The sequence below is a fragment of the Heptranchias perlo genome, chromosome 21, assembly GCF_035084215.1.
Source record: "Heptranchias perlo isolate sHepPer1 chromosome 21, sHepPer1.hap1, whole genome shotgun sequence".
Classification (NCBI taxonomy): Eukaryota; Metazoa; Chordata; class Chondrichthyes; order Hexanchiformes; family Hexanchidae; genus Heptranchias; species Heptranchias perlo.
Window position 1 is genome coordinate 43448579 of NC_090345.1, and position 18926 is coordinate 43467504.

At 43.0% G+C, this 18926-nt stretch overlaps 1 protein-coding gene and 1 long non-coding RNA gene across 2 annotated transcripts in view; both read right to left on the reverse strand.

The window, feature by feature from the left end:
- Positions 1 to 1214: 1214 nt before the first annotated feature.
- Positions 1215 to 9419, reverse strand: LOC137340345 (uncharacterized). The gene is made up of 2 exons (XR_010966784.1): positions 9288 to 9419; positions 1215 to 4885 (listed from the first exon to the last, which is right to left on the reverse strand). It is a non-coding gene; the product is annotated as an uncharacterized lncRNA (long non-coding RNA).
- Positions 9420 to 17087: 7668 nt separating this feature from the next.
- Positions 17088 to 18926, reverse strand: part of ccdc6b (coiled-coil domain containing 6b) — a 65343-nt gene continuing 63504 nt past the window's right edge. Inside the window, exon 9 of the mRNA XM_068002594.1 lies at positions 17088 to 17897. Coding sequence (XP_067858695.1) covers positions 17709 to 17897 — 189 coding nt within the window. The 3' untranslated portion in view covers positions 17088 to 17708. The remainder of the gene's footprint in view (positions 17898 to 18926) is intronic.

An 18926-nucleotide genomic window follows, 5' to 3' on the forward strand; every position in this document is an offset into this window, starting at 1 on the left:
AAGCACACCCACCGGCCACCCGATTTTGAAGGTTAGCATTTGGTGACTGGCTACAGGCAGGAAACGAGTGCCCCGAGGCAGCCCACTGGCTCAGTCACACCAATATCAGGCAGCCCACTTGCTCAATCACCCCAATATCAGGCAGCCCACTGGCTCAGAGTCACCCCAATATCAGGCAGCCCACTGGCTCAGAGTCACCCCAATATCAGGCAGCCCACTTGCTCAATCACCCCAATATCAGGCAGCCCACTGGCTCAGAGTCACCCCAATATCAGGCAGCCCACTGGCTCAGAGTCACCCCAATATCAGGCAGCCCACTGGCTCAGAGTCACCCCAATATCAGGCAGCCCACTGGCTCAGAGTCACCCCAATATCAGGCAGCCCACAGGCTCAGTCACCCCAATATCACTTCACCCGGTTCTGTTCTTTTCAGCTGGCCCCTTCATCTCACCTGTGGTGACTAGCCAGAAATTCAAATGCCTGGAAATACCTAATCAATATTATCTCCCTCTTTAAAATTTATAATAGGATTGATTTAATAAAAAGTTCTTCAATCCCACTTACCGGACTCGCTGAAGTGTGTTTCTCTGCGTGATGTTTTCTCTTTCTTGTCAGCTATGCTGGCACCATTTCTCCTCATGATGGTGCTGTTTCTCCTTCTTGGCCTCCAATGTGCTCCGTTCCCTCTCCCTGCAATCTCTACTACTCCTCATACTGTTTCCGGTGCTGTGACTCTATCAGCCTCCAATTTCGACACATCTAACTAGAACATCCTTTCATTGTTTCATCCCCTCCACAGCCTCATGCTGCCGTTGTTTCTCCCTGCATGCCAAACACGTTGACTAAATTTCTACCTCTTTTCATCCGATTGATACTTGTTTCTGTTCCATTCACTTAAGTTTTAAGTGCTTTGAATTGCTTCTGTTACCAGTGCCACTCAGTGTCCCAGATATCTATTACTAATTACAAATTCAGCTCTGTTGCAGATACCTTCTAGGGCTCAGTGGCGTCTGTCACTCCCTTAAGCAGCCTGAATGTCTTATTTTTATGGACGCATGGGAGTTGACGCACATTCCCCTTATGTCTATTTGCACAACAGCAAAACTCAGGGATGTAACAAAAGCATCTCGTGTGATCCGGGCCTGATACTTGTGTCTTTTGCACATGTATTCCTTCGATATCTCCAATCGAGGCAATAATAGGTGAGGCGAGGCTTGGTTTGAATCATTAAACTGCTTTATTCGACAGTAAGGCCAGTGTACAAAGCAATTGATATGAGCAGATTCACTTAGTTGAATCAGTACAACTTATCTTTGCATAATGATACAAAATAAAGAACACAACACACTTCCCAAATCGGTGGATTGTTTTACTTGGCTTAAAGAGGTCCCCCAGCTAAGCTCCAGCATTCGTAACCTCTTTGCTTTGTGAATACCCTCAAGCTTTCACACCAACAAACCAGTCTGCCTTCACAGCCTACCTGCCTGCCAAAAGCCTATCTCAGTCTTTCTTTTTTAAAAAGCCCGATTCCAGCATCAGCTTTTAGTCAAACTCACCACAATCCCCCCCCAACCCCTCCACCTCGAAAGAGTAGAATCCATCTACCTAACCTGGCAGTGACCCCTGCTGAGTTCAAATAGGGTGTCGCAGGAGCAAAGAGCGTGAACAATTGCTGGAATGTCAAATTATCTTTCATTATCTGCAGGACATCGGTTCAGATGCGCCATCTGAAACCAAATCCATCACCTACCAGCCCTACTGTCCTTTGAATAGAACCGCTCGACTGCTGAGTTTAGCTCAGCAGCAGCAATTTTAACATATGCTACCCAAAGTCTAGTGTACAAGAGGGGAGAGATAGAGTGAGAGAAATAGAGGGAGAGGGAGAGATATTAAGAGAGAGAGGGGGAGGGAGATGGAGAAATAGAAAGGCAGAGAAAAAAAAGAGAAATTTCACTGCCATTTTCACTATTGGAACGCTGGCATCCAGGATTCCGAGATTAGTGGAAGAGGCCCAAGAGCAAAAACTGGAGGGGACCCTGTGCAAATGATCTAAGTACTGCCATGGAAAACCCCATTAATAAAAGGTAGAAATGTTTTTAAAGAGAAAAAAAGAGTGGGCGCTAAATTGGGCAGTGTAGCGCCCGTTGTTTCGGCGCTACGCGGCCTCTTGAACATCCAAGATGGTGTCTTGTCTGCGCACGCACGTACGTTTCCAGCATGACGCGCGCCGGACGCCATCTTGATATAGGAGTTAGAGCATGTGCAAATACCAAACGTCGGAAGCATGTTAAGTAGGGAGAAAATGCGTGCAGTGTGCAACGCTGATTTAAAGTGATAGACACCATTTTGGACCTTAATGCTCAACTCAATGCACAGTCTTAACCCCGACTATCTGAACGTGTCTTAGAGTGCCTGCACAACCCCCCACCAGTGCTATTTAAAGGCACCATGCAGGATTTACAGGTTAGTTGCTGGATTATTGCTTCTGGCTGCTGGTGGAGTAGGAAATGTTTTTTGAAGCTCCCAAACTTACTGAGAGTTCCTAGGGTACATTTGAGAATGGTTTGGCAGGTACTGCCTTACGGTTTGGAAAGTTAGAACCGTGATTGAACAACATTCCTGGCAACCATGGGCGGTCTGCTAGGGCTCCCGATGGGCATTGAGCAGAACTTGGAGCATGCAGAGAGGCCATGCACACCAGGTCATGCTGCAAGGAGAGGGAGGACGAGGAGGCGCAGGGCACTGAGCAGGAGGCTGCAGCCAATGAGGGCCGTCTGGGACCAATTCTCTTACCTCAACATGACCGAGGAGGATTGCATCAGACGCCTGAGGTTCACCAAGGAAGCCGTGACTGAGATCTGTCAACTGGTGCGGGGCGAGGACAGCCTTGCCTATGTTTGTGAAGGTCACCGTGGCGCTGAATTTCTACAGCTCAGGATCATTTCAGGCCTCTGCTGGCGACATGTGCAACATCTCGCAGTATGCAGTGCACTGCTGCATAAGGACAGTCACAGGTGCACTGTACGAGATGAAGAACAGGTTCGTCACCTTCGCTCTTGTCAGAGACAAGCAGATCGAGTGAGCACGGGGTTTCGCCCGCATTGCTGGCTTCCCCATGGTGCAGGGTGTCCTGTGTGCCCCACATATTAACATGGCCATCTTCGTCAACTGAAAGGGCTTCCACTCCCTGATCTTGTAGCTGGTGTGTGACCACACCCATCGAATCATGGAGGTCGATGCCCGCTGCCCTGGGAGCAGTCACAACGCCTTCTTCCTGCAGCAGTCCTGCCTCGGCAAGCTGGCTACTGGGCAGCAAAGGCTATCCTCTCACACCGTGGCTCATGGCTCCGGTCAGGAACCCACGCACATGTTCACAGCAGGCCTATAATGAGAGCCATGCTGCCACATGCAATATTGTGGAGCACACCATAGGCCTCCTCAAACAACACTTCCGCTGCCTGGACCAGTCTGGAGGAGCCCTGCAGTACTCCACTGAGCGGGTGGGCAGATTTGTGGTGGTCTGCTGCATGCTGCACAACCTCGCCTTTGCCACCAGTGATTAGAGAAGACCCTCAGCTAGAGGTGAAGGAAGAGGAGGCTGAGGAGGAAGAGGCTGAGAAAGAGGAAGTGGAGGAAGACGCAAGGATGCAACAGGAACCATACACCTTGTCTGCAAGGGCTCTGCCTGATCAGTGCCTGCTATCAATAATGTCAACTACATCCCCTAACTCATCAACAGTACAACACTCCCCACCTTTCCACTCCCACAAGACAATCAAATCGCCCTCCATCTGATCGCACAAATGAAAACCACCAAATGCAAATTCAAAGTCACATTTAATCAATGAATAAATGAAATTATGGAAGCAGAACAGAACTATTCACCCTTGTGCATTGCCTTAGAGCCTGTTGCTCGTGTGCCTTTACCTATCCTAGTGCTCCAAAAGGTGCTTCCCCAATGGCTGGAGCACGGATGGTGGGAGGCTGCTGGCCTTCAATGGAGGAGCGTGCAGATCGCTTTGGAGGGTAACCTTGAGCAGCTCTGGGCCCGGAGGGCCCGGCTTCAGACTGCACCATCTTAGCATGGGCTGCAGCAGTCTGGCCTGGCTGGCCGATAGGCAATAATAAGGGCACTGGCGGAGTGGCAGGGGTGGCAGCAGGAATTCTATCGTCCTGAGAGAGAGGACAGCAGGTTTGACTGCCATGGCGCCACAACCACTCCACCAAGATTGCTGAGGCGCTGCCCTGGGAATCTGGTGGAGAACAGATTGCTGGAGTGCTGAGGGGTCCTGGAAGCCCTGTTCAACAGTGGTCCCCAGAGCCAAGACAGCAGCAGTCTGACCTTCCCTTGCAGCAGTCTGAGCAGCAACCGTAGCTTGCAGACCTTTGATGACATTGGTTTGTGCTGCAATGGAAGCCGCGCCATCGGCCATCAGATGCTGCATTATCCACAGGTGCGCTGATGGAGGTGACCATCCGTTCCACGTGGGTAAGGATGGACTCCAAGCTCTGTGCAAAGCCCTTTGCCAAGTTGGAGCTGGACTCCTCCATGCCCCTTCTCATTGTGCGCAGGCTTTCTGGCAGGCTTTCCAGTGCCCCATGGATTTGGTGATGTACGCCCATCAGCTGTCTTCTGTAGCCTGGCCCATCGAAGTCCTCATCTGACTCCTCCGCAGCAGAACTAATGTGCAACCTCGTCCTCCGGCGAGCTGGCACCTGCGGTATCCGTTCCCCCTGCCCTGGCTCCTGCACACTTGTGCCCGGTGTCTCACCACGTGCAGCTCCATTCTCTAACCGAGCCTCTAAAGGACCCACTGCGTCAGATCGAGTGACGGTGTGTCTTCAGTGTCTCCCTCGGATGGTGCTGCCACGTGTTTTTGGGTATCTGCAATGACAAAGGGAAACAGGTTGAGTTGTGGAGCAGGGAGAGGAGCAAGTAAGACGTGCATGCTGACAGCATTTGTAGCACATGAATCAGAAAAGATTAAAAGAGGAGATTAGATATGCAGAGACCCCCTTCATCGGGACCTCCAGCGTGGCATGTTGTCATGGCTGCAGCGACAGCCCGCCCAATGATCCGAAGCACTGTCTCCTCTTGGGTGGGGGTGGGTGAGGACGTGCAAGCGTCCCCGTCCACCCCTCAGGTCTCTCCTGCTGCCGGCTGTTATGCGCCACCTTCTCCTGCAAGACAGAGGCCAGTGTGTCAGTGAGTATCCTGCAAGGTGTGTGGGTGATGTGTCTGTCGTGGTCCAATAGCTGCCAGTGTGTGAGACCTGTGGGGGTGGTTGTATGGCCTGCAAGTGTGGTACTATGTGCGAGTGAGGTGCAGCATGCCGAGTGCAGCGTTGCGTATGGATGGGTAGTGTTTGTTGGTGGGTGGGTGTGATGTGTGGAGCAGTGGTGCAGATGGTTGGATTGCCATTTGACACTTGTATTCACGCACCTTGGGTGCAGGGTAATAGCAGATCATGCTACCCGCACCCGAAAATGGGCCCGAACGAAATTTTCCCCCAACACTTGGAATAGGCAGTTCACAGGCCAACTCTTTCCCCTACTGCAAGTCTCTGCCCTTCCCCCAAGGCTGACAACTCCATGAAGCTGGAGTTCACCGACGAATGTATTCTGGAACACGAGCTAAAAATACTTCAGTGAAAATATGTAACAATGACGTCCAAGGTGAAATTGCTGTGAGACTAACTACAGAGCAACTTTGTACTAGTATCACCGTAAATTTGTTCCCCCATTAAATTGATTTTATGCCTTAGAAGCTCCATGAATTACTCTAGGCTATGCTGGTTAGTTGATGGGCACCAACCTCCTCTCCCGCGCCCTGCGCACCCCCCCGTTGTGAGTCTGAGTTAGGGCTGGCAGGATAGGTCCCAAAATAAAATGCTACTAATGGCTGATTAGTCATATTTGGGACAGGAGTAACAAGTCAAAACTTTGGGAACAGGTAAAGCTGGAGCAAATTTGCTTCCACTTCCCTCTACAGGGTCCAGCCACATTCCCAGTTCTCTTTGTTTGACTTATACACTATTAAATTTGATTGTATAGTTCAGAACTCCTTTTGTTTTGATTCCTGCTCTTCAGTGACTGGATGGATGAATTGCCAAATCTACCGCTATCCTTTTGTTCTCTTTGTTGCACCTTGAGCTGTTTTGATACTATTGATGAATGCATAGATCACCAATTCTTTTTATTCTAATGACTAATAGGGACACTTAGTGCAATGAATGCAAAAACCTTGGTATTAGTGCTAGCCTGATCAGAAGAGGAAAACCCATCGCTAATGGTGAAGGCTTCCATCACTGAAAATGGAGACTTGAGCAGGTGTCTGGAAGTTAATAGATTCAATTTTGCTTGACAAAATGTTATGGAGATTGAAAGGTTAATAGTGTTGCATTACCAACACATTAATTTAGTCAAGTAAAGGGACACATTTTAGCTACAGGAAGTTGAAGTAAAATAATCCAAAAGGTGTTACGGCCAGCAGCACGGATCTCAGAACAAACCTAATTCAGGCATTACCGTTGGACTGGAGGTTGGGACAGAAACAAGAGGAGAAAATGAGTCAGAAATAAATCAGAAACTACAGCAAAGGAGGCCATTCAGCCCATAATGTCTGTGCTGGTGCTCCATCAGCTGAAGCAATCGACTCTAATCTTATTTTCCTGTCCTTTCTCTGTGTCCTTTTACATTCTTCCTTTTTAAATACTTACCCCAATTCCTTTAAAATGCTTTAGACTCCGCTTCAATAGACACTTATGGTAAAGCATTCCATATTCTATTAATCCTCTGTGTAAAAAAAAAATCTTTTAACCCACCTCTTCATTCTTCTAGTGGTAATCTTGAGACTATGCCCCCTTATTGCCAATCTGTCAACCAGTGGAAACAATCATTCACTATTTCCCCTTTCAAAAATTTTCATGATTTTGAAAACCTCCAACAGATGGCCCCCTAACCTCTCTGTTCCAGCCTCAATTTTCAACCCTTTCTTCATACCTGTAAACTTGCTCTTCCTCGTATAATTCTACTGTTTCTGTGCTGTACTCTCTCTATGGCTATACTACCTATAATGTAGTGCCTAGAACTGCACACAGTACTCCAACAGTACAAATTTAACATCACTTCCTTGCTTTTATAAACAAGCCTAGAATCTCATGCCTTTTTATTGTTTTATTTTTTACCTACATTGCCCTTTGAAGATCTCTGTTACTCCACTCTTAAGAATGTTACCATTTAGGGTATACATGTTTTTCATTGTTCTTTCCCCCAAAATTCTTCACATATCTCTGAATTAAACTTCATCAGCCACCAGTCAGCCCACTCCATTAAAAAGCCTAGGTCCTCCTTCATTCTTCCTCAGTTTACAAAGCCCCCTAATGTGATACCAGCAAATTTGGATATCATTCTTCTTGAACTTATGTCCAAACCTTTTATATAAATGCAGTGTAATTCCTATGCACCTGTGACTTCAGTCTCTTGAAAGATATGCACTTCCCCCTTAGTTTTGCAAGTGATTGTGAACTAGTAATTTTTTGCTTTTAGGGTTTCTTTTGTTGTATCCATTTAGGTGCCTTTTTTGGTTCCTCGTCTTTTTTTCTTTCCACCATCTACCATTCCAGGGGGCTCCATTGCACCTGTCCTCACTGGTAGGTAGGGGATTCCTTTGGAATTCTTCCTGCCCTCAGGAGGCTAGCTGACAAGGAGTTCCAGAGGAACGATCAGAGGTCTGCTTGTCCCTGACGTGGGTTGCACAGACCTGCCATTACCCAAGTTTGAGTGTTCACAAACCCCACCAGAGCTACTTGGGCACATCAGCAGAGTTGTGCCTTCCGCACCTACAAATGACCACGTAAAGCCTTTCTCCAGATTGGAATTGTGCCCTGAAGGTGCCATTTTGGACAAGCAGAAAAGTAGTCGAGATGTGGGAAGTTGAAGCAGCATATGTAAAGTGACATATGTAACTCATATGCCACCTTAGGTATCAGTAAGTGACCGTGCATCTTACAGCTAAGTAATTTTATAATGACTTGAGCCATCAGGGCCTTGGAAGATGCAAGTGTGGCAAGGTTTTCAATTGTACATTGCATCTTGATGGTGTGGAACACTTTGTGGCATGCAATCGTGGGCCATCTAGGAGATGTAGGGTGCTGGTGAGTAGTCCTTTCTTGACAGAATCCTTAAAGAGTGTCATTTTCTTATGCATCTGTTCCTAGATCCCACATGTAGCATACAAAGCATTAAGCCTGGCTACCACCTCTGCCAGGAACAGTAGACTGCTATTGTCTGGGCAGGGTGCTCTAACTTGCCAAGTTGGCTAACTGTACCTGCACTGACCTCATGCAGCTGCACATCCATTTACCATTCATCAGACAATGGGTTGGATAGTGTAACATTCTTCCACTTGCTCACAGAATCTGTTTTGTGCCACCTCTCCAGCCTGATGAAAGCTGAAATAAATCTTTATGCCCTTATGCAGTCACTCCAGTGCACACTTCCCTTTAATTTGGACCTGCTGGCCATATTTTCCACATCTCCCAATAGTTTTGCATCCTGCAGAGGGCAACAATGAATAATTATTCAAATGAGCTGGCCACAGGTGGGCTGGGCAGACACTTCAGTACGTAGCTGGATGGATTTGCTCTGCTTCAGCCATGCGGCAAAAGCCTAAACTGCACTGGTAGCAGGAAATCTCCCTAGATTTTCAGATTGGTGTTATTTTAATGCCTGTGGTAACTCCAAGAAAAAAGTTATTTAGGGAGCAGGAGGGAGGGAGGACAAAAAGAGAAAAAGAGTCAAAAGTCCAGTAACCACTACAAGACATTGGAGCATCTGAACAGGACTTCATGTCTTCAGTAGTAATCAGCAGAGCCCCCTTTATTGGTGGTAATCTCTTTTGCTGCCCCTCACCTTCTGGTAAAGGACCTCGGGGACCAGGTGTCTTCGCAAGTTGGTATGAAAGACATTCCATTCAGCACTGGTGGTTCAGTCATAACACCCAAGAACTATTTTCCACTATTTGAAAGCTCTAACAGCTTTGTCTGGAAGTGCTAAACTACACTTCATTTTGCCATGGATTATGCATCCACCCTAATCCTATCACAACTGACTGACTGCTTTGGGAAATGATCATATAGTAGACACAAAGTGCAAAATAGATGTCTGTAAGTGGGAACAACTTGCTCAAGATAAGAAAGCATGGCAAATTATCCATGAAGGCACCTCCTACTGAGGTCCATCGCATTGCTGATGTTGAATGTAAACGCCAGCTGAGGAAGTCTCACCTGAAAAATCAAAATCCCCAACTTGGTGTATCCGGGATCCACTGTTCACTCTGTAGACGCTCATTCCCAGCAAAAAAATCGGTCTCATCAGTCAAAGGACTTACTGCAGAAAATTAGATGATATTTTGGTCGTCTTCTTTGATGTCGAAGGAAGAAAGAAAAATCAGCACTTCATCCACGTGAGCTTTGACCATCTCCAACAAAGGCCCCTTGCAACTTGTGCAGACTGATCCAGTATGCCTAATAAGCAGCCACCCTAATCTGGAGTCAGCTCTGAATATTTTGCACATCTCACTCAGGGGGAGTACAGGATTCTTATCTTAAGTATTTTGGATTTTGAATTCACAGTAAGAAAAACAAACAGCCCTCCTCAGTAGCCATGGGAACTCTAGACTAGAGATTTCCCACCTGAGCCAGGACTGAAGAGAACGAGTCTACCCTACACCAAGTAGAACAGAATTAACTCAGAATTTGTTTCATCTAATTTTAAATATTTGAAATGACCATTCTGGATTATTTTAAGCATGATTACCTGAATATTTCTCATGAGCTTTGAGATAGGTACAATATTTTCATCCCCCACCCCAGCATTCCAGAATTTTAGTTTGCAATATAAAAATGTGTTTCTTGGATTCCAGTCAGGTTAGATTTGGTTAAATGATGACTATCAATAATCTTTTCCTGATTAAGGAATCTGTAATCTTCAAAGTTAAGTTAGTGGGCAGGGTAAACAGAAAAAGGAAAACAGACTTGTATTAAACTAACCAGCAAAGTACTAAGTAAACCTACAGTATGAATAGAAACTTACACTGAGCAAGGCATGGGAACAGATTCCAAGATTTAAATGATGTAGAATCATTTCTAGGATGGGTAAAAATTTTGGCATCAATATCTAATTAATGTAAAAGGCTTTCTTAGAATGGTTTCAGTTCTTAGTCCGGAGCTAAATCTTTGGCAAAGTCAAGCAACTTTTTGAAGAGATCAGTTTTGGCCATCTTCCAGATTCGATTCCAGTACCATTTTTTAATATATATGCGCACTGGAATTCATAATCTCTGCACTTGGAAAGTTTGGAGATAAAAGCTCAAATATTGACCTGTCTATCCTCAAATATTGATCTACCGTCCATACTTCTTTCTAACCAAAACAGACCAATTTTAGTCTTTTAAAGAGGTTGATATTTAAAGCTCTAAACTTTTTATCCATCCACCTTTACAAACTAGGTTTGCAACAAGGCACCAGTTCACAGGCTCCAATAGAGGTAGTTTACTGATCTTGAAGAAGCTCTACTAGCCCATGCAGGAAAGACATGAAACGAGCATTCTCCATCAAGGCAACTTTAGCTTGCTTGATTACTCACCATATTGTACCTGTTTGCTTAATGGGCTTCCTTTGAAATTTGAGAAGTCTTTCTCAGAAGTCATATTTGTTAGTAAGCTTCTAAAACGATAATATTGAACAGCAAAAGCTTCCATGGGAAATAAGGCTTTTGAACAGTGAAATTCCTAAAAATTAAGTTGGTTGCTTAAGTTAATTTTTCTTCCCAGGTGCATTAAACTGAAGGTGGTTGTATTCTTGTGAATCTCCAGCTGCCAGAATCCATTCTGGTTCTGCCTCCGTTCAATTCAAATCACGCTGCACCATTTAAAGCAGTTGCATTGATGCGAACTGGCTCACAATGTTTGTACCTGCGGGGCACGTATACGTGATTCGTCTCAACATAATTTATTTTTACCGTGACTAATTATTCAAACTCCCAGCTATACTTGAGTTTAAAAATCACATTTATGAAGCTAGATGTTAAACTGGTCCACAGTGCATTATGGAGAGCCTAGCCTGCAGTATGAATGCAGCCCGTCACCCCATGCAATGTTGGGTTAGTATTCAGGAACAGAAGCCAGTTCAAACTGCATGAGGAAGAGTCCAAAGCAGTTACCTGGTTTCCATAGGCTTTTTTTTTAAAAAGCTGCATTATATAGTTTACTTGATTAACTACTGATAAAACAAAAGCCTCAATGTATCAGCCTGTTTGTGAAAAGCCGTCAGTGTCCTATTTTACTTTAATAGAACATAAGGTTCTGGATATAGGATTTTTACAAATCATTTTATTAGCATTTTCAGTTACAAGAAAACAGTCACATTGTACATGGGTTTTCTGAATGTGGTGTCAGCTACCTAAATTTTGTTAATTTTAAATTAAACTAAAAAAACTACACTGTTCAGATTACTCTTCTTAAAAGCAGAGGTTGAAAGAGTAATTCACCACTTAGCAATTTTAGATCAATTAATAGGGGAAAAGCATTTGGATTCAGGCACATTTCCTGCTGTAAAGCTCAGAACTTAATAGAAAACATAAATGGGCCAAACACTTCTTGGGTTTATCGAGATGCACAAATGTAGATGAATGCATGATTAGTAAATGTTTTTTAAAAAAACTTTAATTTAACGAGGATACCCAATTTAAAAAAGGCACTTCCATAATATTCAGCTATAGGTGTAACTAGCCCACGTCATACCTTACTATGTAGGAACCAATTAATTCTTTGCTTGATGTCAATCATAAGATAGCCCTTAAAGTGATATTCGTGAAAATCTGAAGCCCCTGAAAAATCTTCACAGAATAAAACAAGTTGATTTAAAATGAACAAAACATAAGGCAATATAAATTACGATCAAATCTTACACAATACTTTTTTGCTATTGTAAACATCCTCCAAAATGTCTCGACATGCTAGAGTTTGCTTGTGTTTATCACTTAATCTTAAAGTTTGGATACAAGTAGTCTACAAATATTTAACCTGAATCGAATATGTATAGAAGCTGTCAAAGAAGAATGGCTACCAGAAATTAGATCTAATCTTGTATTTATCTAATGCACATTATGTACAGTGAGATCTGTTGCTATACATTCGTATCTACCAAAACATTTACAGAGCAACAAGCACACAGGGAAAAATTAGAGGTCAGCGTGACAAAAAGTTTTATACTTATTTTTTTAAGCCAAACTGGTATTGTAACTATAGTCAAATTAGATGTCATAGGCGTGTATTATGGGAGGGTCTAAATTTTATACAACAAAATGCAACACAACTGAACTAGTTAAACTCTAGTCAGAAAAAGAACATGAAAAAATACATTGAAAAGTTTAAACTTGGTTTAAGATCAGCTCTGTTTACATTATTTTACAGGCCTGGAGCAACTTGTTAAACTTAAACAAGTCTTAAAATTATTTTCTGTAAGACTCAGGTACTATAGAAAACAGCAAGATGGCTAATTTTCTTAGAAAGATGCATATAAACCAGTTCCTGTTAAATAACCAATCTTTTGGCTCAAAATTATAGTCACTTGTGTGGAACAGGAATTGCACTGTATGGATGTATGGCCTACTTGCAATCATAATGCGGTTTTCTGAAACTGTCACCTGGTTTACATTTAACAGCTGTCATTTGGCCAGTCCTAACCACCAGTCATGAAGTGCATATAAAAGGTAATGGGCTACACAAAGTGGAAAAATCTAATTTGAGCAAAGTAGTTTAACAGGAACTCGCAGCTATATTAAGCAATATACACACATAAAATGAGTGGGCTTGGGACTGTTTCAAGTCACTGAAATGAAGCAGAATTGCACTAGTCTTTACTAAAAAGCAGGAACAAATTAGGACTTAAAACAATTGTATTTCCATGGTCACATCCAATCGTATGTAAATATTGTGGTCTCTTAACTGCGCTGACAACATGTTGCTAAGTCAGGGAGTAAGTTTGGAAACAGCTGAATGTTTGAAGAAAGCAGCGTACTCTAGTTTTAGTTATAGTAAGCTATTTGATGTTATCTTTAGGTTTTAGTTTGAAATGACTGTTGCACATTTAAAATACAGTTCACCTGAAAAATGAATGCTTTCCATAGCTGCAAAAAAAAACCTTTGAAAATGAGATTTTCAGTCAGGATGCACTTTAAGTGCATAATGACTAGGGCAGTTTACATCAATAACTGAACCAGATTCTACTACTGCCAATAGGCAAGAGTATGCTTACATTAAAGCAGATTTCAACAGTTAGGTGGGAAGTAACTACTGTAATGGCTGCTTGAAAACATTTGAGGTCCTAATTTGTTTGACTTAGAAATATCATATGCTGCATATTTGTCTGCATGACAATAGTGACTGCACTTCAAATGTATTTCATTGGTTGTAAAGCCCTTTGGGATGTCCTATGAACATAAGGCACGCTAGATAAATGCACGTTCTTCTACTAAAAAATAAACACAAGCTGATGTGTACATTTGTCGTGCAACATGGTGGTATTTTCTTAAGTACTAATTACAGCAATTCCGACACATTCTAGTGTTTCCTCAATTTGAATTGGACAAAGCATTGTTCTATTCACCATATGATGTTCCTATTAGGAAGCATTTACTAAACTTTCATTTTTAGAATTTGGGTCCCATGTAGAAACTCATATGTACCATGGGAGTGGTTTTGCACAATTAACTATATGCATTTACAAAAAATGTTCAATCAGGTTGGTCAAATACATATCAAATAACCCAGAAGGAAAATGGGCAATTAGTTCAGATTAAAAAGGTTACTTCTATTCTACAATGGGGAGATATTTTAATACTGGCGGTTAAGTACAATTACTCAAAAGTCCACTGTTTTTGTTCCATTTACTCAAGGACAAAATATCAGCATACTCTTATGGTAAAAAATTATGCACCTACCTCGAAGAGCACTTTCGAACATGCTATACCAGATAGTTGATCTCTCTCAAGTTATATACAGAGCAATCATGCCACCTCAATTCTTATACATGGAGACTGTCAACAAAGGCAAGACTCCATATCATGACTGAATAATCTACCTCGTTGCTTTGTTTTGGGTGCCCTCCACATGGCTTGGGTCAGTAATCCCAATCGATTGGGTAGCCCATGATAGAAAACCTCTTTGGCCTCAGTGTGAAGTTGAGGTCAGGACAACCATCAAACCCAAACCCTTTCACAATGACCGGTCCAAATAATAAAATATATGAATTGTTCAATGCTGCCGCCTTCAGTTATCAAAGTACACGTTTCAAACTAAACTAGACTGCAGCCAATTGAAAAGCTGAAACTCTTGCACAGAAAATCATTCCTGCCAACCACTGTGCCAGTTTGTTCAGCAACTAGTTTGTGGACAACTCTTCCTCCAAATAGTCAGGTTAATAAATGCCTTTAATGTTTGATATTTTCTGAAACACGAGTACAGTGGGAGCTATGTTCAACTTCTGATGGGAAAAATGACACGCAGGCTATCTTGTTATGTCAAAAGAGGTACAAATAATTAGTACCAACGGTCGCAGTTCACTTGTAGCCAAAATTAAGGCTGATGAAATTCAGGTCTTTCTGTTTAGGAGTTTTAGATCACATTAAAATTTATACTCTCGGGGGTAGGGAGAAAAGAGAAAGATAATAGACTTTATCCAGAACTGTGACCAGCTCCCATTTGAGCATTAATGCTTTTCTATCTTTTTCAGAAATCTTCAGACCAGTGGATATATCATAACCCCATTACCACCAATGGTTCAATCACAACTGGAGACAGCAATGTGATGATTTGCCCCTCTGCTGATGTAGCTTGCAGATGAGATAGGATAATAGATAGATGATGTAATCCCATACCTTAGTCTTATCAGAGAGCAAGAGTCTTCACAGGCAGGGAAATGTCACAAGAGATAACTTCAATACCAAGAATGGATGTACAAACAAATGTCACAAGATTAAATTGCACAGACAGCTCATCTCTCCTTGCTCACAGGAAAGGTGGTGGCCGGTGGTGGGGGAAGAGTATCCCCTGCTGGTAGCTCACAACTGTTCAATATTTCAGTTTCTCTTGTCCCATAATCTCAAGTGTAAACAAGCACACTCCAGTACCATGGGCCTTCCAATTGTGGGTCATTTGCAGATGGTCGACCAGCTGAACATCTACAATGTAGATTCATTTGGTGGGGTGTGGAGGAGGTGAAGAAGAGTTGGAGAGGTGTTTGGGCTTAGGCCTTCTTATGGCGATGCAATTTTCAGAATCCTAGCATGAAATTGTGTGTTATGGAAGAACTTTGTGTATGAGGGGAAGAGTACACAAAGATAACACTAAGGCCAATGATTTGCAGTTTTCACAGAAAAATGGATGGATTCATGCATGATGATCCTCAAAACACTGGCGGAAATCTCACAATTCCAAGTAATACGAAGTTTCATTTAGTCACTGTAAACCAGTGGCCAAGACAGGTCTCAGTGACTAAGATCTGCATAATATCTATTCTATCTGATTAAACTGCTGCATATGAATAATCACGAACTGATATTCTCGACTGGAAATCCTGGGCCCATAGTAAAATTATTACGCCAGTTTTTTTTCTATGCACCAGCCTCATGCGTCTAAAATACCAGAAGCAACTTTTCAGCACTAGCTATCTCCTCTGCTACTGAACAAATGCCGCTTTAACTGCAGACACAGGTTATGTTTTTTTTATATAGTGGTTTGCCAACTGGTTAAGCACTCCAGCCAGAATGGGACAGAGTTCTGATCTCTCAACGCTTATACAGTGAACATTTAGAATGAAGCTTCAGCATACTTTGCAATATTAGGGTAGTGTGTAAGATATATGAACCGAACACAGCAACCTTACCTTCCCTGACAATTGAACCTGATCTTGCCCTCACCCAACATCCACAGATGGCACTTCAATCAGGGGTCAGTGGGCAGAAAACAGGAGCAAGAAATCAGGCCAATTCTCCCTCCGCCCAACCCTTGGGTGCTGAAGCTAATTCTATGATCACCTACTTCATCACAGACCAGAGATCGAACTTGATACCTTTGTGGTCTGGGTGGCTCAGCTCACAAAGCCTTCAGGAGAGTCATAACAGTCCAGCATGAAGTGAACTAAAGATCTACGTTTGCTGTAAACAATGCCATAAAACACATGGATTACATGAACAGCTGGCAGCTACCTATTCTCTTCTCACCTCTCCCCCAGCACAACACATGTCTTTTAAAAAAAAGGACACTTACATTTTTTAATGCTGCTGCAAAGCCAAACCAAACGATTTATTTTTGTTGGATGAACGGAAAATTGTAGTTGAGATTTCTCCCTTTATACAGTGTACCAGCTTATGTATTATTGAAGCTTTCATTACAGCCAAGAACTTGCATTCTCCGCAGTCTGTCCCATGTCTACCAAGCAGTACAGAATTATTTGGCTACGACAGCATTACAGCTCGAAAACTGGAAAGATTACCACTTGGGTTAGTGGATTACACCACAACGTGTTTTTGAAAGCAGTCTGCTCAAAACACATTTACTTTTTTTCAGTCATTTCTTTAAACCCTCAAAAAAAAAACTGATTTGGCAGCAAATACAAACTATTTGTTCTTTTAAACATGGTACTTGAGTTTGCAAGACTCACCAATAGTTCGGCTGATGATTACTTATCGTCAAAAGCAGGTATTTTACAGCAGGCAAAGTTTGCTCAAAGTCAGCACAACAAACGCCAGCTTGTTTGTCTAATGATTTACTATCTACAAAGCCCACAGACATTAAACCTTAGCAGGTTACAGTTTACATCAAAAAATGCTGATCTCTGGATTGAAATGTGAAAAGTTATTGATATGTCATTTTGCCACAAACCAGATCTATAATAAATCTGCGATGATTAAACTTGGAAAAATCCTCGCCAAAAATGGTATAGATTTGCCAAAACCTGGTTCTGGAATTTTTGTTTAAAAAAAGCAGTCACAGCACATCACAGAAATTCAATACTGAATCTGTATTAAGCTTTATATGCTGTTTATTTGGATACAAATCATACCACCGGTAGACATTAGATTTAGTGATGGTGCCTGATGTATCTGAATGTTTCCCCTAAAACTCCGTCGCCACTTTGTTTTGAAATGTAGTGCTAATTCTGTAAATGCTTGGCAAAACCCAACAAGACACTAAAGCATTAACACTGAAGCATAAACACGGCCTAGAAAACAAGACACATCATGCTTGCAATTACTGCAAAATTTGTAATGAAAATCATTGGAAAGGTCTTCCCTTTTTTTTTTACAAATCCGTGGAATGAAGCTTTGGAGCTGTCGGACCGACAGAACATTCAATCATGTACTGTTATTACCAAATGGGTGTGGCAGATATTTTAGCAACAGAATGAAGGTTGTGCATGAGGTTCCAGTCAACACTGACAAAATGCAGTAAATTAGTGTTGTGGACAAACAACACTGGCTGCCCTCCAGACAAACATTTACAACACAGTTAGCGGTGAAGCCTATATAATCTCAGTGCAAATAAGTCAAATCCAAAAGATGCCAGTTAAGCCTTTGGCTTTTAGTAAACTGCTTTTTACGTCATCAGTCCACGTCGGATGCAGCTGCTTCCCAACACGTGCACTCTACGACTGAGGAGGAGGAGGAGGATATGCTGAAGGATGGGCTGGTTGGGATGGTGCACACTGATGCGCTGGTTGGACTGGCGGAGGTGGGGGCGGTGGCAGCTGGACCACTGTCTGTGTGTTTGGGGAGGGCGGAGGTGTTGGGCGTTTAAATTTGTCAGGGCTGTTGCTTCTTCTTGGGGAAGGCCTCTGCAAAACAAATAGATGCACGTAAGCTGAAGGACATGGTTGTATAACGATACAGATCATAACTTCTTAAAAGTAACCTCAAATAAGACTATCCCATTCAGAATTACTTATAAAAGAATAGGTTCAGGTCCAATAGGAGCGCATGAAGAACTGGACACGAGTATTGAAACTCCTGAAGGTTCAGCCAAAGAGATGTGTTGTAAATGATGCAACTTGAACAGCAGCATCTGAAATGTTAACAATCCCACTGCCCAAACAGAGAAGAATTTTGCAAAAAAAATCCTCAACACTGTCAGCACTGTTTGATACATCTAAAAAGTTCCAGGCTATAGTGAAGCAGCATTAAAGTACTTATTGCCTCGTTCTCAACTGCAGGGAGTGACTTGACCCAAGACATGGCTCGATGGACCAGTAGCTCTCTCCTGTACCTCACCCAAATGCTTATTTCTTTATGCAAGAATCTGAGTGCCAGCAGAGCATCACAGTCGAGTCCATTTCTATCCTCACCCCAAGACAACGTACACACTTTCCAAAAATGTTTACTGCATAAAGCGGAAGTGAAAATTCCAGTTAATTTTCTTCCCCCCTCACACTGGGAACAATTGTGCTGTCCTGGCTGATGTCAGTTGAAGGATTGAACCTGTGACTTTCCTGGCATTAATGGCTTGAGTGAATACTACAAAAGCCCCAGCAGCACACCGTGAAAGGAGAAAACCATCAAGAGTGCTGCTCTTTCAGAACTCTACCGACGACAGGACAATGGGTTTAGACGGAAAATATATGAGCCTATTCCAATACATTAGTTGAACGATCAGTTCCTCCATTTTTGGTGGTATTGGTTGAGGGAGGAATGCTAGTCAGGTGTGCAAGTAACCTGCTTTCAGGCTTCCTCCTCACCGGTCTGAGCTAGCACAGGTGCCCATGGAATGATAGAAGCTTACAGCACAAATGGAGGCCATTTAGCCTACTGTTTCTGTGCTGGCTCTTTGCTAAAGCAATCCAAAATTTATCCCAGTGTCCTGCTCTGTA